We start from the raw sequence: 24,073 nt of genomic DNA, 5'->3' as shown, positions 1-24,073 counted from the left end.
CTGAAAATAATGATTATACCCATTTTATGGATGAGGAATCTCTAGCTTGACTTGTCTGATGTCACAGTGGGAAACATTGGCATGGTGCAAAGAGCACTTCCTCCCTGTATTTAGAATCATGGGACCTGAGTTCAAATCCTCTCTTTGGCACCACCTGTGTAATCATCAGGGGTGGGGGAACCTGTGGCTTTGAGGTCACATGTGGCTCTATAAGTCTTCAAGTGTAGCCCTTTAATTGAATACAAACTTCACAGAACAAATCTCCTTAGTAAAAGGACTTGTTTTGTAAAACTTGGACTCAGTCAAAAGGCTGCACCCAAGGACCTAGAAGGCCACATTTGGCCTCGAGGCTGCAGGTTCCCCACCCCCATAGACCAATCACTTAGCCTCTTATGGATATATATTTTCATTTTTTAAATTAGAGAGTTGAACTAGATGACCTCTGAGGTTCCTTGAAGCTCAGAATCTATGATTCTCTAAGTGGCAGAGAGATGAACTGAATCAGGGTTTTTCTCCCTCCAAATTCAGTATTCTTTTTACTAAACCAGGACTTAGCTCTAACCTGGAGCCATCAAATTGAGTTACACAGGATACAGTTGCCATAAGCTTTTAAAAAAGGTAGTTTTATTGATAGGTTTTATTTTTAAATAAGTCATTTCCAGATATCATAGTGGTTTCCAAACTACCCATTCTCTCCCCAGAAACTCTTCATTTTAACAAAGAAAAATAGTTTAGCATAAGCAGCTGACATATTGACTTTGACAGCTATGTATGCAATGATCTGCATCCTTAGTCCCCGCCTCTTTTTCTAAAAGAGGGGAGGTGCATTTCCTCATTTTTTTCTCCAACTAGTCCTTCAGTTGAATTAACTTCTGTTGTTATGACATATAAATTCACCAAAAAGTGTGATGAGCTGTTTAGCAGGCGTGTGTGAAGTTACTTTAGTTGTTTTCCTTTGAATAATTATAAAAATGTAAAAATCAGCTCTGTCTTCTTCTTTTCAGCTTTTATGCTCATCTACTTATGTATTATATAATTTTGTATTTTCCAGATATATAGAGTCTCAGACAGACTATATTACTTTGTTACCAACATCCTTAAATGTAGCTTTTTGCCTTTCTCTTGTTTTTCTAGAATACATTTTCATCATTAACAAGCATTTACTGAGCTGGCACTGTGAATTTGATATGCATAGAGATCTAACTATAAGATGCAAATGTCCATATTGTTATGGATTATAGATTGTATTAACTGTATGATCTCTACTTTTTGCCACTTAGGCACAAGCTATTAACATCATGTTTAATTATGTCTTATGTTAATTAGCAGTCCTTTTAGTTGTTTCACTCTCCTTTAGACAAAGCCTTTTTATCACTTTAGATAATAAGTAGGAAATTCTTCTAGTTGGTAACTTTGGGGATGGATAAAAATTAAAGCAGAATAGTGCAAGATCATCATGGAAAGTACATAGACTACTGTACATTATGAGGGAAGGCCTTAAAAATCATACTGTACTCAGTAGCCCAAACCAAGAGATATTATCATTGTGTCTCAGCAAGCACCTGTCATGGTGAAGGCATTCATTCTCAAACTTTTTAAACCTAGGATAAAAAGATTTAGAGATGGAAGAGAGATCATCCGGTTTATGAGAAAACTGAAGCCCAGAGCCCTGACAGAAGAGACAATTAATCAGTGATTTTCCTTGGGGGGAGGAAAAGGAAAGAGGTTCAGATAGAGTGGAAGGATATTGAGAAACATGCATGAGGGTTTGTAACTTCCTTCACTCAGAATGGGATAGAAATATGCCACATTGCCAATATATTATCCTTTTTTCATTGTACTGGTTCTGTCAAGGGTACCATCATCCTTCCAGCCAACCAAGTTTGTAAACTCAGAGCCTTTCTTCAGTTCGGTTTCAATTTTAGTAAACATTTATTAAGAGCCTACTATGTGCCAGGCACTATGCTAAGCATTGGGGATACAAAGAGAAATAAAACCACAGCCCCTGCCCTTAAGCAGCTTAAAATCTAATGGGTAAAGACAACACACAAGAGGAAGCAGAAAAGTGAAGAAGTGAGCAAGGGTTATTTGACACAGAGGCATGATGGAGAGTCCCAGAGAAGTCCAAAAGCAGCAGATTTGGTGGGAAATGGGGAGAAGACTGTGGGGAGCCATCTCTTAAAATAGAGCCCCTGAGCCTATGGCCCTGTCCTCCAGAGGGTCCCATCAAAGTGCAGACAGTGCAGATGAGACATGAGTATCAGACAGAGTCAGTCTTGGAGGATAATGAAATTTCCCACTGATGCGTTTCTTGGGGAAGGAAGGTATGATAGAAGAGTCCAAAGAAGTCCCAAAGCAGTGTAGTCTATGGGAAATGACTCTGCTTCTCCTTTAATACTCTTTTATATCCAATCATTTCCAGGTTTTTTCATTTCTTCCTGCCCTATATTTCTCATATTCATCCTCGTCTCTCTACTCAGAGAGCTCCTACCCTGGGTCAGACCTTCATCACCTGTCTTATCACAGTAATGTCCAAAATGGTCTCCCTGCTTCTCATCTCTCCAGTCTCCCATTCATTCTTCAAGGAGTTACCAAAATAATATTTTTCAAAGACAGGTCTGAGTGCATCATTCCCCTATTTAAGGAGCTCTTGTGGTTTCCTGGTTGCCTCTAAGATAAAGTACAAATTCTTCTTTTTGACATTTAAAGACCTTCCCTCTCTGGCTCCAGTCCATCTTTGTAGACTTGTTTCATGTTACTCCCCCTCACATACTCTGTTCCAGCCAAACTAAAATTCTAGCTGTTCCTCATATATAACACTTCATCTCCTGCCTTCATGTCTTTTCATATGCTGTCTCCCATGTGTGGAAGAGACTCCTTCCTCACCCTGTGCGTCTTAGAAGCTTGGTCTCCATTTAAGATTCAGCTCAGCTCCCATCTCCTGTGTGAGACACTTCCTGATACCCACCTGCTACTAGTATTATCCCATTCCAACTTTACCTGGTATATATTTTGGATCTACCTATCTATGTATATGTTCTCTTTCTTTCTCCCCACTAGCCCAGTTAATTGTAATCTCCTTGAGGGCAGGGAATGTTATATTTTAGCCTTTGCTCTTTAATGCCTCACATAGTCTCTGGTACTGAGTACTTGCTTATTGAATTGAATTTCATAGGTTCATAGATTCAGAGGTGAAAGGGACCCCAGAGGTTATCTACTCCAAACTTCTCTTTTTACAGAGGAGGAAATGGAGGCCTTGGGAGGGTAAATGTCTTATCCAGGGTCACACAGGTAATGTTGGAAAAGGGATTTGAACCAAGGTCCTCTGACTTCAAAATTAGTACTCATTCCGTTGTGCCGTACTCCATCCTATGAATCTATTCACCATCGTTAGCCTGTGTATGAAACTTGTGAGTCTATATTAATGCTTAATAATGAATTGATAACATGAAATATATGAAAACAGGATGCAATAACTGCCCCACCTCCAGCATCTTTGTAAAAAACAATAAGACATTCAGACTGAATAAATTTTAGGTATAACATTCAGATGGGGTTGTGTATATGTGTGCCCGCATATGCATGAAGCATTTATTCCTACCATTTCAGTTCTATTAGAGAAACACTATAAAAATTGGAAGCAGGAAACAGAATCAGAAGATTGAATCCAAATTTGGTTCAAATAACAAATACTACTTTCAGCCTTTGACACTTGGCAACTTCAGGTCCATGAATACGAATGAGAGTTTTTATCCCCCTTCTTATGGCAATTCAATGTGGACAGAAATTTGAAGTACTGATTAAAAAATGACCTGAATTCTATTATTCTGGAGAATTTTTAAAAATTTGGAGTCTAGATCTGTAACAGCCCCTCAAAGTATGAGCATTTGTATTTCAAGTTTGCTTCTGAAAATTGAGTCATAGATGTTACATTTCAAGCCAGCTGAAGGTTTGATTATTCCACACTTCACTGCTTTTAAAATTCCAGTTGCTATAACAACTTTGATATTTCTTTATTATTTTTAGCACTTCAGTTGCTATAACAATAAATATCACTTTTTAAAAGTGTAACAAATTTTCTTTTTATTTCTTCCTTCTTTTTTTCTTTAATAAAGGAAGTAACCATTTTCAATTAAAACTTTTTTTTCTCATGTCATCCCTTCAGTTAAAATTTGGGAATGTTTATCAGTTTTCAGACTTGTGAATAGTCTTTTTCAAAATGTGTTCAACTATTATGCTTCTGCTTGTACATACCAGTTTTTCACCAGGAGAATACCTGGATGATTTTTTTGTTTAGTTATCCAATTGATGGAAAATTAATAATGGGATTTTGTTTAAGATAAAAATTGTTATCAAATAAAAATTAACTTAGCTGTAGGCTAAAAACAGCAGGGGGAAAATAAGTTGCCTAGGGGGTGTGGGAAAAGTGAGACATAAATGCACTATTGATGGGATTGTGAACTTATTTAACCATTCTGTAGAGCAATTTGGAGCTATGCCCAAAGGGCTGTAACACCATACATACACTTTGACCTAGCAATACCACTAGTAGGTCTGCAACCCAAAAGAAATAAAAAACAAAAAGAAAGAGGACCTATATGTACATAAATATTTATAGCAGCTCTTTTCTGGTGGCAAAGAATTGGAAATTAAGGGGATGCCCATCAGTTGGGAAATGGCTGAAAAAATTGTGCTATGTGGTTTTGATGGAATGCAGTTGTGCTAAAGGAATGATGAACAGGATGCTGTCAGAAAAACCTGGAAAGACTTACATGACCTGATGCAAAGTGAAATGCATTGTGTACAAAGTAGCAGCAATATTGTAAGGTGATCCGCTGTGAATGACTTAGCAATGCAGTGATCCAAGACAGCTCTGATGGACTTAGGATGAAAAATGCTATCCATCCTCAGAGAAAGAACTGATGGTGTCTGAATACAGATTAAATCATACTTTTTTACTTTCTTTATTTTTATTGAGGGGTTTTTTTTGGTCTATGTTTTCTTTCACAACATGATTAATATGGAAATGTTTTGCATGACTACACATGTTTAACCTGTATCAAATTGATTGCCTTGTCAATGGGGGTGAGGGTGGAGGTAAGAAGGTAGGAAGGGAGAGAATTTGAAACTCAAAGTTTTAAAAATGAACGTTAAAAATTGTTTTTACACGTAACTGGGGAAAATAAAATACTAACTAAATTTAAAAAAAGAAAAAACAAAGTTGCCTAAATGCAGTTATAGGAGATCATTATTGGAAGATAAACCAGGCATATATTTGACAGCTGTGGATTAGGAAGAATTCGTAATCAGAGGGAGGACAAAACAGGTGATAAAAGACAAAATAGACAATTTCAGTTTTATAAAATGAATAAAAGCTTTTGCATAGATGATATCAATGCAGCTCAAAGTAGAAGAAAAGATGTAGACATTTTTGATAAAAAAAGATTTGACATCCAAAATCTGTAAGACATTCAAGCCATTTATTAATAGATGAGAAAGGGCTGTCAGCTGGTTTCATGCAAATTGAATTCAATCTGGCAACAATAATCTGAAAAGATTTTCAAAAACAAATAAGCAGGAGAGCAACAATTTAAATAAATAAAATATAACTCACAGCCGTCAAATTGGTAAAGAAGAGATATTTAAGTGTTGGAGGTTCTGGGGAAAACTACTGCACTTCTGGTATGAATTAGTCCAACTATTCTGGAAAGCAGTTCAGAATATGGAAAGAAGAAATTTTAAACTATCCATGTGGTGATTCACAATATTGGGTTTATGCCACAAGAAGAGACCACCATAGGAAACAAAATTCCTAAGGTTTCAGAGTAGGGGCTAGCCCTGTAATTTCCCTGGAAGGGGAACTCCACAATTAGGAAACTTCCTTTACTGACATGAGTCTCTCCCTTTTTTGGCAACTTTAGAGTCTTAGTTTCCTAGAACATTGTGAGGGGAAGTGACTTGCTCAGGCTTATGAAGCTGTGTCTGCAAGAAATGGGACTTGAATCTCATACTTCCCGGCCCTGAGAGAATCTCTAGCCGCTGTGGCACATTGCCTTTTTGTCAGTGTATGTAAACTTGCAAACCAAAATATGGGCCTCATGATAGGCTGAACATTCCGGGGCATATGAATGGTGTGGGCAAAAGAAGGTTGACTTTGAGGACAGAGGCTGTGCATTTGGAACCCGGGGCTGCCACTGACTCTCTATGTAATCTTGGGCATGTTGACTTCCACTTCTTCAGCCGTGAACAAGGGGAGTTGTACTGGGATCTTTTCTAGTTCATCTCCTATTCCATTATTATTTGTCTTAAGTGATGATAAATATCAGTCAACACACCCTTAATCAATAGCACTTATACACGTGTGTGTGTGTGTGTGTGTGTGTGTGTGTGTGTGTGTGTGTGTGTGTGTGTGTGTAGGTAAAAAACCTCATGTAAAGAAAACACAAGGTAATTTGAGCAGGGAGGAAGTCTTAAAAGGTGGATAGACCTCTTGTATCTGTCCCTTTCTCTTATCTGACTTCTCTTTTTCACAACTGCTAGTTCCTCATCCTGAAATGCAGCCCCTTCTTACCTCCACCTTGTGGAATCCTTAGTTCTTTTCATTATTGAACTCAAGTGACATCACTTATCTGAAAACTTTTCTGATCAAGCAACAGGCATTTATACCAACTTGCCACTTACATTTGGTAGATTCTTAACAAAATCATAAAAATAATGTTGATAGGAGTTTTTTCAAATAAATGGAGTGTGTTTTCATGAGGTGGGGGTGGGGATAGGAGGGTGTTGACATGCCGTAGGGAAATCACTGGCACCTTTGTAGTGGTAGGTGGATTGGAAAAGGGAGAGAAGAGGCAGGGAGATCAAGGCTATTTTACTAGTCCAGGTAAGATATGATGACGACCTGAACTAGAGTGGTAGCTGCATGAATGGAGAGAAGGGGATACATATGAGAGATGTTGCCAAGGTAGAAATGGCAGCAGATTGGATACATTGGGCAATTGAGTGCAAGGAGTTGGGGGTGAAATTGAGGCTGTGAGCTTGGGTGAATTGGAGAATGTTGGTGCCTTTGATATAACAGGGAGGTTCAGAAGGGTTTAGGGGGAAAGTTTGTGAGTTCTGTGTAGGTATTGGATTGAAAAGCCATGCCAGCATCTCTAGAGTGCTTCATTTTTCTTAAAAGAGTAAGCCCCTTTTGTGACTGTCAAAAGAATACTCGTTCTCACAGGTTTGGCTCATTTGGACAAGTGGTATGACTAATCTGAGTCTGAGATCATAGCTAGCCAGGGCAGTCCCAGACAGTTGTATAACTGGAATTTAACAGGGATTTCTTTCTCACTCGAGCATCTAACTCATATCTGGGATGTTATGTCTGTGAGCACAAATGCTGAGCAACCCTCCCCTCCCCCAAGTCAGGTGTACTGAGACTATGTAAAAGCAGGCACAGGCTGAATGCATTTTCTCTTCCCACTCTTATCAAAGGTCCTTTTAGGATATTCAATAGACCTCTCTCTCATACTTAATGGGACTTTACTTCAGCACGTTTCTAGTATTCTTCTTAAAATGCTCAGTTTCAGCATGACACAATTTTCTGGGCATTTCTTAATCATTTTGGTGATTTTTAGGAGACTGGCATTGTGGTGGTGAGGTAGAGAGGGACTCATCATCATTTTGTAAAGGCACTTGAAATGCTAAGAGGTTGGGACAACTTTTAATATTGGTTAGTTTTCTTAATTAGCTTTAAGTCTCTTTTCCAAAACTGAAATCCATTTAGGAGTTTAAATTACTACTTTGCTTAATTTTTTTTTATACATAGCACAATTTAAATGAGTAAAGCTAAGGCAGTATGTTTGTAGTGGCAAAAATTCTGAATTTGGAGTCACAGTCCTTGGCTAATTCCTGGCTTTAATATTTATTACTTCTGTGATCTTGGGCTGGTCACTTATTTTCTCTAGGTCCCAGTTTCCTCAATATTAAAATAGTAGGGTTGGAGCAAATGATCTCAAAAGAGCCCTTTCAGACAGAATTCCATGTTCTTGTGAATTCAATTCAGCAAACATTTAAAGTGGTAACAAGTTGGCATAGTGGATAGACTACTAGGCTTATAGTCAGGACTTGAGATATTTAAAAGGTTATGACTGCAATTCACCTAACCGCTATCCGTCTTAGTTTCTTCATCTGTAAAAAAGAGGTTAACAATAACCTTCGCAGTTAATTAATTAGCTTTCTAATCATATGGGTATTTACTGCAGTGATACAATGAGAACAGTTGGTACAAAACATCCTCCCAAAAGTCTAAGACATACTCTCAGTTAGTCAGTCAGTGAGCTATTTAGTAAGCATTTATGGGCCAGGCACTGTGCTAAGTACTAAGAAAAAGTAGATCTAAGCTTAGCAAGAACACACGTGACAAAGGAGTAACTTACAACTCCTGGAAGTCCCTTTGTTGGAGTCCTCAAAACGTTTCCCTCAAGTATGGGCTCATTTTTTCACTGGGCTCTCTCCAGAATCTTGAGTTAGCTTTCCTCATCTCCTGGATTCTGTTCTTCCTTGGCTCCGAATGCAGACTGTGCTGTCCACAGTTTCAAAGATGCAGCTGGGATGCTGCATGGAAGACGGGAATCCCCAAATCTTCTAGAATCTTCAAAGATCTCAAGGTGTTTCTCCATCAAAGGATGGAGAGACAGCTGAGACCAAGGCATCTTCTACTCCTCCAGGAGATCCCTTCTGAAGGGTAGTTCTCTCTTCTTCTGTAGCATTTGGCAGGCTGAAAGGAATGGAATAATAATATCCTCTTTTGAAACATGATTTTTCAATGAATTCAATTAATATTAAAAATGTCATGACTCTTGGGAAAGTAAGAGATTAAGATAACTTAATAGGATCCTTGATTTGGATGTAGAACTTAAAGCTATTGTAATATTTTGAAGTTTAGCTTTTATTCTGATTTTGTCTTTCTGTGAACATTATGTGCCCTCTAAGTAGATCTTAAAACATTTTTAAAATCTCAACTCTACAAAAACTGCTCCCATTCTCCCTGTCTCTCCATTTCAGTTGGTAGGACTTCAGCTCCTAGTGCTTCAGTCTTTTAAGGAAATAGTCAAGACTTCTAAATTCAGGGACCAGAAAGAGGATATTGTGAAAACCAATGTTTAATACCTTAAGACACGTGCATTTGGCATCTTCTTGTTGCTGACATCAGTAACTCTGGAGTAGATGACTTTTAGCAGCTCTGCTTCACTTAAAGCCATGGGCAAGTCAAGAAAGCACCTTCGTGATATCATTGGTCCTCTTCAAGAATGAAGGATGAACAACAACAGTAATAGTGCAAAGCTATTTGTTGGACAGCCAGACTCAGTGGTGATACCTGCCAAATGGTGATTCTACACTGAGGAAATGCCTCCAGTTTCACAATGTCCTCTGTTGTTTCTACTCAGTATCTATTTGATCTTTATTCTATTTGTCAGATTGCTTTTATGTATTGGTTTTATGTATAGTCCTCAGAGACTCTCTGATAATATTTCCTTTAAAGGTTCTTTGGCCCTAATTCACCAACGAGAGAAAGGATAGGGAAATTAATAATTAGAGTAATAATAAAAATGACAATAATGAAATATCCAAATAATGTCCAGTATAAATTTAGATTCCTAGCTTTTCAACATAAATGTAAATTAAAATCCAGGTATAAAGTAGCAAGAAACAGCTGAGGGGGAGATAAGAAAATGACATTGGATTTGAAGAAGAAAGGATCATTTATGAAAAAGAAGCAAAAGAATTAATTAGCAATCCCTGAAGAATTCCTAGGAGGATACTGGTAGGAGAGACGGAAGAAACCCCATTGGACATGGAATTTGAAGACCTGAGTTCACTTCTCCACTGTGCCAGCTGTTTGAGTCCGGGTGAGTCTCTGGGATCTGGTTTCCTTAGGTGTAAAATGAGTAGTTTGGAATAGATCACTTTTTAATACTACATCCAGGATCCTATGATCCAGTTTGAATTTAGAGCATTTTACCATCCCAAATTGCCACCTAAATATGGATTGTTACCATTGTTTTTCATTCTGTTGTATAAGGTATCCGAAAAGTCTTAGTAAAGTTAAAAAAATGCAAATCTAAAAGTCATTCAGTATTTGATTTTCACATTTTCCCCAAATGTGAGAAATAAAATCACATAGATACTTATGTTAGTGAGTAAGAGCATACTTTTTAAAAAATTTACTAAAATTATAGATTTCTAGTGGGAAAGGGGAATGGTTAGGTGGCACAGAGATAGAGTGCCTGACCTGGAGTCAGGAAGACATCTTCCTGAGTTCAAATCTGGCCTCAGACATTTACTAGCTATGTGACCCTGGGCAGGTCACTGAACCCTGTTTGCCTCAGTTTCCTCATCTGTAAAATGAGCTGCAGATGGAAATGGCAAACCACTCCAGAATCTTTGCTAAGAAAACTGCAAATGGGGTCATGAAGACCTGGCCCCAACTGAAACTACTGAGCAGCAACAACAGAAGTAGAAAAAGGACTTAAGTGATTATGTAGTTCAACTTCTTCCTTTTACAGATGAGGAAACTGAGGCCCAGTGACTTGCTCAGAGACACACAATTAACAAGCATTTAATAGGCATCTACTGTTTGCCTATCACTATTAGGCACTTGGGATACAGACAGAAATGAAGCATTCCCCATTCTTAGCTCCTGATGTTGGGAAAAGACGACACATGTATATTAATACAAAGAAAATTAATACAAAGTAATTAGATGAGGAGGCACCGAACTATCTCTGGGGATAGGAAGTCTGAAAAAAACTCAATGAAAAAGGTGGTGTTTGAACCACATTTTGAAGGAAACTTGGAATTTTAAGAGACAGAAAGGAAGAAGTGGGATGGAGGGCCACCAGAGTAATGCAGGAAGACAGGAGATAGAGGATGGTGTGTAAGGAATGGCAGCAGAGGCAGTCTGGCTGGATGGTGGGATGTGTGAAGGGGAGTGAGAGTAACATACAACAGGGTTGGAAAGGAAGATGAGAATCTGGTCATCAAAGGCTGTTGAAACCAAAGAGAGTGATTGATATTTGATCATAAAGGCCATAGGGAGCCATTGGACTTTATGGAGTAGAAGAGTGACATGGTCATAACCGAAGTTTACGAAAATCATGTTAACAGTTGTGATGAATAGAGATTGAAGGGAGGAGAGACTTAAGGCAGAGAGACCACAGGAGGCTGTTGATCTTGCTGAGAGGTAAAGAACACCTGAACTTGTTTATGTGGGTGAAGGAACAAGGATGATGCCGAGGTTGTGAGTCTGGGTGATTGAAAGAATGTTGAAAGTGGTCTAGGCAGGATTTGAAACACATCTTCCAACAGTGTTTGGTCCACTTCACAATGCTGCCTAGTTGATCAAATATCATCACTCTGTGCTTCTGCGACTCAGACTGAAAATAGTTTCTTAGCAAAATTCTATCCATGTCTTTGTTTGCAAGCTTCATTCTTGCCTTTCAGTTTGTAATTTGAATATTTAAAACTTCTGAAACCGAAGATGTGATGTCTATCTGAATGCCTAAAAATGAAACTTGTTTCCTTTAAAATAGTACTTTCTAGGAGTTTGTTCCCAAAATTAAGATATCTGCTTTCAAGTCTAAATTCATCATCCATTCTTCATTTTCTTTCTATTTAGCTCATTGTAACCCCATCTGACATTTCTTTTAAAATAAAGAGTAGATCAAAAAATACAGGTATTTCATAAGTATTTCTGTAGTGAAAAGAGATATCACATTATCTCTGACATTTAGATTTGTTATTTTTTGATGAACAAAGGAGTGAAAAAACTTTTGAAAAAGCATGTCATTCTATTAAAAGACGAATATATTCTTCTGTAATTTTGTTACCATTGTAATTAGCTTCCTTTCTTCCCATTTCCTTATTTTTGAACATTCTAAACTTTTAAAGATATTAGGTAAATTTTTTCCTTTTCTAATTCACTTCCAAAAATGAGTTATTGGACCCAAACAGAAATTATTCAAAAAGGCATGTATTTGCTTTGAAGCAAGATATTTTAAAATCTAAACACCTCTGGTGGGTCATATGAAAAATTCTTTTTAACCTTTTGCAGTTTTAGGCATGGAGAGGTAAACTAAACAGATGATTTAGGTGAAGTTTTGTAGTTTTCAGTTCATTCTGAAAAGATTTTTTCCCCCAGTTAACCTTTTCCCTTCTACTTAACCTCAAACATTTCACAGGCTAGACTTTGGTACAGGAGAATTAGCTTGCAATATTAACTCTATTGTATTATAACTTTATTGTTTGGGTAATTAATTTAAATTCATCAGGGAGTTGACTGTGTTTGGAGGTGGCATGAAAATGATGATCAATTTCTGTTAATCAAATATAACCATTTTGAGAGAAGGGAAATAACCACATTAGCTTGGGCTTATGAAGGTTTGGCATATTTAATAATTAATAAGTATTTTCTGCCAATAAGGATTAAATTTCTGCTGACTTGTTCCTTTAGCTTGTGTCTCTTATAGTACCTTTGTGGTAGTTTCTCTAGGAGGTTTAAAGGTGTATCTACAGAAATTCTCATGTTCTGTTCATCCAGAGGGCAGAATCTTGTGAAAGTGCTAGAAGAGAAGTACCCCTGGAAGTTCCGAAATGCCATTAATATATTATAAGCATCGGTCAGTCCCATTGTCTTCATTTGTCATTCTTGATCGCAGCTTGCCATGTAAGGCTAGAAGCCTGCATGTGCCTGGCAACTGTTACCTAGTGACAGTTTCAGCTGCAGTAGCCATTGGCTGGGCTGTTGATTGGGGCAGAAGGACCGAGTCACCTTTCTGATGGGGAGTTCTTCTGCATCAGCTCAGGGTGATGAGGAGGAGGTGCAGGGGCTCAGGTGCAAGCAGTAATCTAGAGAGCGCCACTGTGAAGTGAGAAATCTCGCTACAGCCTCCTTGTAACTGCATCACAGTCGGTCAGACTCCTAAATCAGGCTGCACAGCATAGCAGCTGATTAGAGTGGATCTAGGTGAGAAGCGTTGCCTTATTATTGCAACAAGAGAACCCCAAAGTGATTCCTTTGAAATAGAAGAAATTGGCTGTTGACAGTGGGAACTGCGTGGTGAGGAGCGTCTTGTGGATGTTATAGAAGAATAAAGAATAAGGACTCCCCTCTATGGCTTGGTAATGTATCAGAGAAAAGAACTTTAAAAAGAATGCTTTCTATTAAACTGCTGCATCAGAACTAGAGGAAATTTTTTATTTCTAGAGCATGAGATTCCTTCAGAAGGCACTGTGACTCCTAACAAAAGGACCTCTGAGACACTACTACTTTTTAAAGGACTTTCAGCGCCATACCCGAATGACCTTGGGGACCTTTCTATTGGAATTGCTTCGTCCAGCCCTGCCGGATCTCCAGCATTTCAGACTCTAGGATTTAAATTTGCCTCAATGCTTTGGGGATATTTTAAAACAAGACTGTCTAGTAACCTACCTAATGGCCCCTGCACTAATTGAGCATTTCCTCAAAATAGAACACAGAAAGAAAAGAAGCATTTTCTTAACATATGGCTGTTCTGTAACTGCAAATGTAATAAACGAGGTAATTTTCCAATACTGGGAAAGCTAGTTGCTGAAGTAATTATTTAATATGCTGATCATCTAGTGAAGATAGACAAGGTAGAGCAGCCTAGAGGATGAAGATCTGACTGAGAATAACTGAGTAGTAAACAATGGCAGCATTTCTAGTCAAATCAGCATTTCGTCAGCGTCAGAGTAGAATGCAGACTGAAGTTTGGGGCTTGTGTTTGGGGCTTTTGAGATGATTCCTGAGTTGTTGCAAAGGTGAAAAATAGCATTGATTGAGCCGTGCACTATATTGTCCTGATTCATTATAAGGAATGTGACAAGCCAGCTAATGACAAGTATTTTCAGTTACTGATACTGAAACTGAATGTAAGGATGATTTTTGAGGGGAGGATAGGGGAGAGGCTTAAATTATGAGGCTGCCACTGCCACCCTTAACTGGAAAGGATTGAAACTGTTTAAACTGAAAACTGACTTAAAACTTAATGAGTTCATCTTATTTGGGCAGTGTGAACTGATTGCACATTATCTGCTTCACTTGAGATGTTTTGTTTTCCTCTTCTACAGTTGGAGGATAAACCTTGCTTTCCCTCCCCTTCCATTCTGCCTCTAAAGAGAATCCACTCAATTCATATCCAAGTAGTGTTAAGTCTTTGGGAATTAACCTTGACAAGAAGGTTTTCCTTACCTCTTTCATGAAAGGAGGGATCACGGGGATAAGACAGGGAGTGTCATCTCCAGAACAAATCCCAAAGGCGTAGCATGCTAGAGGGAACTTTTTCTGGGTTTGCAACTAAAAGCAGTTACTGACCTTCTGAAATTGTAATGGTTTAAATGAATCTGAAACATTCATTTATATCATATCATTGCTGATCAAGGAAGCCCGAGTCCTAGGAAGACTTTTGTCCTTTTCTCATTCTCTCTAGTGGATCCCAAAGAAATTGTCTTTCTCAAGAGAACAAACAATCCTCAAAAGCTTTTTCTTTGCCCACCCCATCCCCCTGATGGCTGAAATGAAAAAAAAAAATGCCTTTCATTTTCCATAGTTGAAGATAAAGAATCTGTTTCCTTTAGAAGTGCCTTGTGTTTATTAAAGGTAGTTTGAGAGCACTGGAGGGAGCTAACTGGTGGCCTTCTTTTCACCTCCTTCCTAGCTTGTTTTCCCCTCACAGCTGAGGTGTGTCAGTGCTGTACTGAGGCTGGTGAAGACGCCTGAACAGTTCTGGGAAGCTGATCTGTGACAGAAGCAATTGGCAGCATCAGCAGAGACAGCGTGAGCCACCAAAGCGCAGAGGTTAGCAGATGTGGGGCAGGTCATCCCTGGACTGCCGTCATCCCGGCTGCGGGGTTTCCTAATCCGAAATCATGAATGAGTCCAGGTTGACTGCACCAAAGACTTACAACACGAGCTTTGGGAACGTCTCGGAGCATCACTCCTGCCCGCTTGGATTTGGCCACTACAACGCAGAGGACGTGTGCATCCTGGAGACGTCGTTATTGTCCTGCTGACGTGTCTAATCATCGCCGGGAATTTAACCGTTATTTTTGTCTTTCACTGTGCTCCACTTCTGCATCATTATACCACCAGCTATTTCATCCAGACCATGGCCTACGCTGATCTCTTCGTGGGAGTGAGCTGCTTAGTTCCTACTCTCTCCTTGCTTCATTATTCCACAGGTGTCCACGAGTCGCTGACTTGCCAGGTTTTCGGATACATCATCTCAGTGCTGAAGAGTGTTTCCATGGCTTGTCTCGCTTGCATCAGTGTGGATCGCTACCTTGCCATCACCAAACCCCTTTCCTACAACCAGCTGGTCACTCCTTGTCGCTTGAGAATCTGCATTATTCTGATCTGGATCTACTCCTGCCTGATTTTCTTGCCTTCTTTTTTCGGCTGGGGGAAACCTGGTTACCACGGTGACATTTTTGAATGGTGTGCTACCTCTTGGCTCACCAATGCCTATTTTACTGGCTTTATTGTTTGTTTACTTTATGCCCCTGCTGCCTTTGTCATCTGCTTCACTTACTTCCACATCTTCAAAATCTGTCGGCAGCACACCAAAGAGATCAGCGACCGAAGGGCCCGATTCCCTAGCCATGAAGTCGATGCTGCCGGAGAGACTGGACACAGCCCTGACAGACGCTACGCCATGGTTTTGTTTCGGATAACCAGCGTGTTCTACGTGCTCTGGCTCCCCTACATCATATACTTTCTTCTGGAGAGCTCCCGAGTCCTGGATAATCCCGCGCTCTCCTTCCTAACAACCTGGCTTGCTATAAGCAATAGTTTCTGTAACTGTGTAATATATAGCCTCTCCAATAGTGTTTTTAGGTTGGGCCTCCGAAGATTATCACAGACAATATGCTCCTCTTGTATGTGTTTAAAAGACCGGGACATCCAGGACCCCAAGCCCAGAAAACGGGCTAATTCCTGCTCCATCTAAGGAAAACTGCACAGCTGATCAAGTACAGTCTGAGAGTGGCTTGGAATAGTATTTGGTACATCTGGGGATTTTCCATGACAGAAATATTTACTTGAATAGTTCACTATGAAATGACATGTAAGCTAAAAGTGATTTTTTTTAAATGGAAAAGAAAATGATGGAAAAGGAACCTAGAAAGGGAACACATGTGAGACATTATTTATCATGTGAATATGGTTCCTTTGAATTTGTATGGTGGTAAGAGAAATTTATCAGTGAAAATTAAAAAACAACAACAACAACAAATTAGTATCTCAAATCTTCCACAGGGCATAACATAACTAGCACATCAAAGCAGATTCCTCCTGTGTATCTTTCTCCCTCTTTTTAGGAAGTGATTTCTTTTTCTTATTTTCTCCTGTAGACGAATGCTGCATATTATATATGTAGCATGTGATAACCTTTTCCATTAAAATATGCTTTTAAAATGCAGTAGGCTACTATCCACAAACGATCTCCAGAAAGCCTACACAGTAAATATAGCTTAATAACTAGCCACATAACCCCCTTGCATATGTTTTTACAGTATTCATTGCTGCACAAATGGTCATTGAAAAACAAAATTAAAATCATTATTTTTTTTAAAAGGTAGAAGCTTTTTTTCCTGTTTATCAAAATCTGCTAGTCTCTAACCTCTTCTAAGTCTTCTTCCCAGCTCTCCCATTTTTCCTGCCCTAAATCTTTTGGTTCCTTATTCCAGAAGTGTCTTAGTTTTAACGAGGGAACTTACTGTTCAAGGTAATTACGATGTTACTAACCTCTTCCTTCCAAAAAAGCAACCTAGTTGGGAGTGAGGGGGAACGATATTCATTCAACATGTTCTAATAGCTTTTAGAAACATTCCCCTCCTCCCCTGTCCTATTAATAAGTTCCTGTGCCTAATATGTTTTTTTAATAGCTAAGCCTTCTTTTCCCCCACCCTCCTTTTTACTAACAAGATTATTCTAATGCAGATACAAGAGATGCACTTAGTAGTGAGATATTACTCAGTGCTAGTTTGAATTTTTTTCTTTTTCAAGTAAAATATTAACCCTTTTATGTTGGGTCTGCTACTTAAAATAGCATACTATTGTAGTTGCAAGTCCTTTGTGTGAATCCTGCTTGCATATACTGTATTTTTTAAAACAACAAAAAAATGTAAATTATATTATGTGGTCTGTGCCTAATGTTTTCGTAGCACATCGAATAGGTCAATGCTGTTTTCAATCTGCAGGATTGAAGCAAATACACAAAAAACAAAAACTTGCTTTTAAGAGAAAAATACTTTTTGTGCCGTTGTTAAGTAGATATTTATTAGATAAAACTGTGTTCTTGGAGGAGGTGAGAAGACAATTTACTTAATTATCAAATACAGGTAAGAGCTTCAGTATTTCCCTTTGTAATGATCTGCTTTCAGATTCAGAGATGAACTAATTTTGTAAGTGCATTACATGGGTTTGTGTAATAAGTTACCAGGGGTTCAGATGCAGCATGTTTGGGGAGGGTTTAGAGTGGGAGGGTGGGTGGGAGTGGGGCACATCGAAGGGCTGTATAAATCTTACTTTGGGCCAAAGCTGTCAGTCTTTCAGATGGATTTAAGTGTCTAACTTAGGAATATTGGACTTGTTAACGGCTGCACTATGATTTCCTTGTTTTGCCAAAAAACAAATATGTTGAATGAATTGTGCCTAGGATCCTTCATATTGGAAGCCAACCATGTTTGCACACCAATGGTTTGACCTCAGAGGTCCCTTAAATATGAACATGTTGTTTTGTTAAGGTTGTTCTGAACTCCTGTATGTTTTTTTAAATGTAAGAAAGATTAAAAATAAAGAATAAAATAGTATTATATGTATCAAAATTAGACTTTGCCTCAGTTTAATGACATCATGTATTTAGAATGATAGAATTCTCTTTTCAGGGATGAGGATTTGATTTTCTTAAATTTTTGTGATTGGAGCCTTTTTTTGCCTCTGCCATTTCCTTCGTTGATGTCTTATTTTTGTCTCTTGAACTAGATAGCAAGGTAAAGGACTCATCTAATAGTTAAGCCCAAATTAAGGAACTTTAATACTACCAGTTATTTTGTGGTTGAAATGGAATCCCTTAGTTTTAATCCATTGCTTGGGAATGCCATCTTCTGTCATGTGGCTTTGTTGTATTCTGAAAAGAGGGACCCAAGAGGGGCTAGAAGTCTAATGATAGGACTTAGCTCTATCTTTATGAATCTTACTAGAACACCTGTTGCTTCTGCCTTCCCAGTGCATTAGAACTCTGTCCTTTCCACATGTTTCTTCCCAGAACCCCTAAAATCTTGGCCTTTTTCTTTTTTCTATGAGTGGTGTTTTTAATTTTGATCTTTATCTTTGAGTCAGAACTTCTGAACTGGCTGCTCATTGTTCTTATTCTAAATCTTCAAATCTTATTTTAATTCCTTTTCCCAACCTACAATAAATACTAAATAGCAGAAGGCTTCCTTTTCCCATCCTTAAGTTATTGCCGCCTCCTCCTCCTTTTATGTAGGCACCCCTTCCCCAACAGTGGTCTGGTAAGCCCCCTTCCTAAGCTTGTCATTTTTGCCTAAGGTCAAACTGAAGCCCTCAGTTATAGGCCTTCTTCATTAAATTCACCTTTATAAATTTCCTCTTTTTTTTCTGTAAAGGGAAAACTGGTTTTCTCTCATTTTTTTCCCCTTCACTGAAAAAAAAAAAAGAGGACCTCTCAGTCACTATAAGGTCTGTTAGATCAAGGACTTCGAGGCAAGTTACAAACCTTAATAATATTTCATAAGGCCCTAATTCAAGTCATTTAAGTTGCTTATGCTGTCCTTTAGTGTGTATTTCTATAACAGAAGGATACTACTTACCTTGAAAGCACTGTGTGATTTTTCAATGAATGCTGTTTCTTTTCTCTTCTCCCCCCCCACCCCCATTATTACCATTATTAAATGGCTTTCCATGGTTGTTATCCCCTAGGAATGAGAATAACAGCCATGAAATAATGTCACGTGCAACCAGCTAAGGATGTGATTCTGTTTATCTTCACCAGGCTGATTCTTAGGAGGAACTTGAATGCAAATGGAACTGAACGATATCAGTCCTTCGCCACCTTGAAGCACATAATTGGCATTCAATAATAGGAATTGTTCTGTTTGTTTCAGTACAAGATTTTGCAACTTTTATATGAAAGCTTGTACTGTTTTTAAAATTGTTAGTATCTTTCTGGGCTTATGCAAAATATAAATTACTGGCTGCTCATACAGACGGTCCAGTGCTGTGCTTAATTTTCAGATACATCAAGATAATATGTGTGAGATGATTACTTATTGTTAAGTGATGATGAATATTTTATTTCAAATAAGTTTTCTAGTGTGAGAATTCTAAGAAAAAATCTCCGACCATCTGAGACAGTGTGGCATTTAAGGCATTTTTTTCAATGTTAAGTCCTTCATAAAATATCTAACTCACTCTTAGTTTGGAGCAATTCAGTCATACTTTTGGTGGAACTGACTAATGGTGAAATTTTAAACATGAAATTGAAGAGTTGGAAGAGGGACCTCAAGGACCATTTAGTCCAACCCACAGCTGAAAAAGAATTCCCACTACTCTGTACCCAACAAGTGGTCGTCTGTTTTTTGCTTGGAGACCTAGTAGAAGAAGGACCTGTTATTTACAGCCTTTTGTAGTAGCTGTAGTTGTTAAAAGACAACCTAGTTCCAGCTTAAGTTTACATTTATGTAGCTTTTACTCATTGTTCAGAGTTCTGCCCTCTGGGGCTGAGCAGAATAAGTGCAATCCCTCTACCGTTTGATGATTTTTCAGGTTCTTGAGGATAACTATCCCATCCTTTGTCCGCTTTCTGTATTCAACATACTCAATTTTTTCAGCCTATCCTCATACAGCATGAACTTAAAGTCATTCCCATCGGTTGTTGTCCTTCTCTGGGCATTTGGTAGCTTATCAATCTCTTTTCTACAGTGTGGTGACTAGAAGGTACTACATAGATGTAATTTGCTCAGGGCAGGGTACAGTGAGTCTATCACTTCCCTATTCCTGGAAGGTGTACGCGTTTAATGAAGCATAAGATCACATTAGTGTTCTTGGCCACCGTGTTCCATTTTTGTTTCATATTAAGCTTGCAGTCTTTTTACAGATGACTTGTTACCTCCTCCATCTTATACCTGTGAAGCTTTAAACCAAAAACAAAATAAAAAACAAATAGACCAATTGTAGGAATTTGCCTTTGTCTGTTAAATTTCATCTTATTTGATTTGACCCATGTTAGGATGTTAAGATGTTTTTGATTTGTACTCTCTTATCTGCTCTATTAGGTATGTCTCCCAGCTTTGTAGCACCTGAATATCTGATAAACATGAAATTTCTGCCTATATCCAGGTCACTGTTAAAAAATCTGAGCGCAGATCTCTGGGGCACTCCACTGGAGACCTTTTAAACCTCTATCATCACAATTACAGAGGAATACACACACAACACACACACACACACACACACACACACACCATTGTATCCATATTTCAGTAAGTTTTTGGATTCAATTAGACAGCGAGCAAAGGAGTTTAGTAAGCAGTTTGGGAAAACTGGAATGTCAGTTATTCAAGACCCAATCTTAACATCTTTGTTGTAGCAGATAGATTTTGTTCTTATTCCTCTATTCATTGGATAAGGATGGGAAATTTAGAAGCCAGAGTTTTATTGACTTATGGGCAATTCACTTAATTTTTTTGCACTTTTGTTTCTTCATTGAAAAAAATGGGACCAACCCTATCTCTTCCTTTCTACTTACTCTAGTTCTTTATTGATTAATAAAATAAAATTAGAAAAGCATTCAAGTTCCTTAAGAAGGTCCTCATATAATTAAATAAGGTTACTATCATGAGAACTAGATGATTATTAGCCTTAAGGTTCATGTTAGAAATTTCAGACAAATGGTGCTACTGTTATTGATATCATTAATCATCTCAGTTTGGAAATTAAAATCTTGGTAATCTTAAACTTTAGGGTTTTATTTTAAATGGAATATAACGTTTTTGGGGTATGTTTGTTATGAGCATAAAGATCAAGATATGGGCCATATAATTGTTGAATTAGTTAATGTGTTATGTTAAGTCAGATGGGAAAAGCTTTTACTTATATACATTACCCCTCTGCTAACAGATGATGTATTCTGATCCATGGATACTTTCACTTGCTTGTCTTCAGTTTTGATCTTAGTTATATTTTAGGATTGGAGAGAATTGGGGAGAGTGGCAGGTTCAACAAGCAAAAGCATAGTCTTTGAGAATAATTTAGTATTAGAAGAATTAAGTTGTAATTATAAAGGATTTGCATTTTAGATGCTGTCCTCCTTTAGAAAATAGCAATTTCTTTTTTTTTGTTTTTGTTTTTTTGGGTGAGGCAGTTGGGGTTAAGTGACTTGCCGAGGGTCACACAGCTAGTGAGTATTATGTGTCTGAGGCTGGTTTTGAACTTAGGTCTTCCTGACTCCAGGGCTGGTGCTCTATCAGTGGATAGAGTGCCACCTTGCTGCCCCACTTCCTTTATATTAGATGAAACGCATACAAAGTATACATACATCTGAAGTTATATTAGGTGATAAATTGCAAGAAGTTTCTGACAATTGAGTTTACAGCACAGTTTAATAATTGGTGGGATGCCAAAACTTAAAACGTGGAATAGCAACTTGTATGAAAGAAATGACATTTCTGAGTTTCGGCGGTTTAGCTGAGTATTATCTAGATTCTAGCTTGACTTAGAATAATTTTTTAAAAACAGCTGGTAATTTTAAGTAGGACCCAAGTAATAGCATTACTTTTATTGTAAAAATATAAGTGGAATATGAGAAAATAAATTAGTTTTAAATGATGATAAATAATAAATACAATAAAAACATAGGAAAAAATAAGAACTAGTAGGTAGTAGTATAAAATTTGTTTATTGTAATCTTAAGAAAAAATATGTAGATTTCTTATTATAAAGTGCACTTTTGAAAATCAGATTCCTATATATTTTAATTGCTGTTAAACAAATATTATTTAATAAGTAGGAATTATGATATAGCAAAATCAGGAGACTGTCATATTTACATATTTTTTTAATTAAATAGAATATGATATTAGTGATCTTTTACTTCATATGTGATGGATTTGGGGGCAGGTGAAGAGAATTGCTATTTTTGAAAAAAAATATTAAGATTAAAGGCAAATATAATAACATTTTGGCCAACAAAATGCTTTTTAGATTTTCCTTGAAATCATATTTTTGGAAACAAAATTTAATTCTAAGTTTTCAAGTAAATTAAATTATTATTAGAATGATTTTAAGAGAGTGATTTTTAAAATCAGTCAAACTTTGTATGTGCTTGGAATCCTTATCTTTTGGATTAAGGGTGTCTCTATTTAGGAGTCTCATTTTCAAAATGTAATTTATGTGGAGGTGAAATAGTCATGAATAAAAATCAGAACTGAGAATTAAAATTTTAATCTTTGAGGGTTGTTTGTTTCTTTCTCCTCCCTCACTTCTAGATGAGTATTGAGCTATCACACAGCCTATATTCCTTCCTTATTACCGGGTTCTCAGAGAAAATCCATTTATATGCAGAGGCCAAAAGAGGCATTTTGGAAATCCATACACAGGATGTTCTGAAAGTCTTGGTATGAAGCTATTAAAACTATAAAGAATAAAAGCTGCACTAAAACTTTTGGGACATATACCATAGCATGTTATGTTAAAAAGGGTCATATGAGTATGCCGGTTTTCATTGATTTTTCTGACTTCATTATTCCTTTTTTCTTTGTTAACTCAGTAGATCAGTTATCATAATTTAATACATTATTAACATTTATTAGGGCTGGATGTTGGCTCAAGCACATATTATCAGTTTTTATATATTTTGGTTGGAGGCAATACCATTCATTGGCAGAATGGCCACAAATAATGAGGATTTTGATGCTTTTCCACGTGCATTTACAAAGCATATTGATACGTGGCATTAGATTGCCAAAATCTATGTCTCCATTTGAAGATAATACAATATGTTTAATTGCTCCAGGCCTTTTTGAAATATCCATTTAACCCATTTCAGGTAGTCTCTGGAGGGAGCATCATAGATCTGTAATGCAGAATATTTCTACCAGTTTTCATACAACCATGGTTTATAATTCATCCTATTGGTAAAATGATTTTCTTCGGTACAAAATAGGAATAATAATTATATGTCTTGTCAAGTGTAACTGTGCAAACTAAATATCCACTTATCATAAAAGTAATTATTTAGATAACTAATGCTTTTGAATTGACTGATAGCGAAAAGTTTCTCAAACTTTAGGGAGTAAGAGCCCACTTATTTTATGTTTAACCTCCCCTCCCCCCAAACAAACAGATGAGGCAGCTAGATAACACTGTGGATAGAGCACCAGCTCTGGAATCAGGAGGACCTGAGTTTAAGTTTGGCCTCAGACATTTCCTAAGTCACCTAACCCTGATTGCCTCTCAAATCACAACAAAAACAACAACAACAACAGTAGCAAAACAGATGTGGTATTTAGAATTGTGCTAATTTAAGGCTAAAAAGGGACCTTAGCATCATCTAATCTAATAGCATTTTTTTACAGATAGGAAAACTGAGTCCGGAGAAGTGAAGTGAGCTGTCTGAGGAAATACAGCTAGTAAGTGAAGGATTTATTTGGACAGTCACAGCATTGATCATTATCTTATATCACATGGATATTTACATGGTCAACCATCTAGTCCGTGGAAACACTTTGAAAAGAATATCAGGATTGCCTCTTAATAGCATTGCCATTGTAAAATGATTCATGAATAATGTGTTATGCAAATGGCTAACTGTCTGACAGCTTATTCTTGGTTGGTTGATATGGGAGAACTACAACATGAAATTTAATCTTTTCATTGACATAATAGAAATGATTCTTTTAAATGCCTAGGTGTTTATGTAATGGAAAGAAAGTTTTCCTTAATCCATAATTTAAATAGTGATAGTTAAGGACCCTGTATTATAATTTG

At 37.5% G+C, this 24,073-nt stretch overlaps 2 protein-coding genes across 5 annotated transcripts in view; both read left to right on the top strand.

Moving 5' to 3' along the window:
• Window positions 1–24,073, top strand: part of RABGAP1L (RAB GTPase activating protein 1 like) — a 681,088-nt gene that overhangs the window by 238,537 nt on the left and 418,478 nt on the right. The window lies entirely within an intron of this gene.
• GPR52 (G protein-coupled receptor 52) lies at window positions 14,812–17,533 on the top strand. Its single transcript, XM_020970535.2, is given in 2 exon segments — window positions 14,812–15,055; window positions 15,058–17,533. Coding segments are annotated over 2 exon segments (1,077 nt in total). The 5' UTR covers window positions 14,812–14,934; the 3' UTR covers window positions 16,014–17,533.

This window comes from Phascolarctos cinereus, unplaced genomic scaffold, assembly GCF_003287225.1.
Source record: "Phascolarctos cinereus isolate Bilbo 61053 unplaced genomic scaffold, phaCin_HiC Scaffold_5;HRSCAF=322, whole genome shotgun sequence".
NCBI lineage: Eukaryota > Metazoa > Chordata > Mammalia > Diprotodontia > Phascolarctidae > Phascolarctos > Phascolarctos cinereus.
Note: the sequence above shows the minus strand (reverse complement) of the source record. Positions and strands in the feature narration are given on the sequence as shown.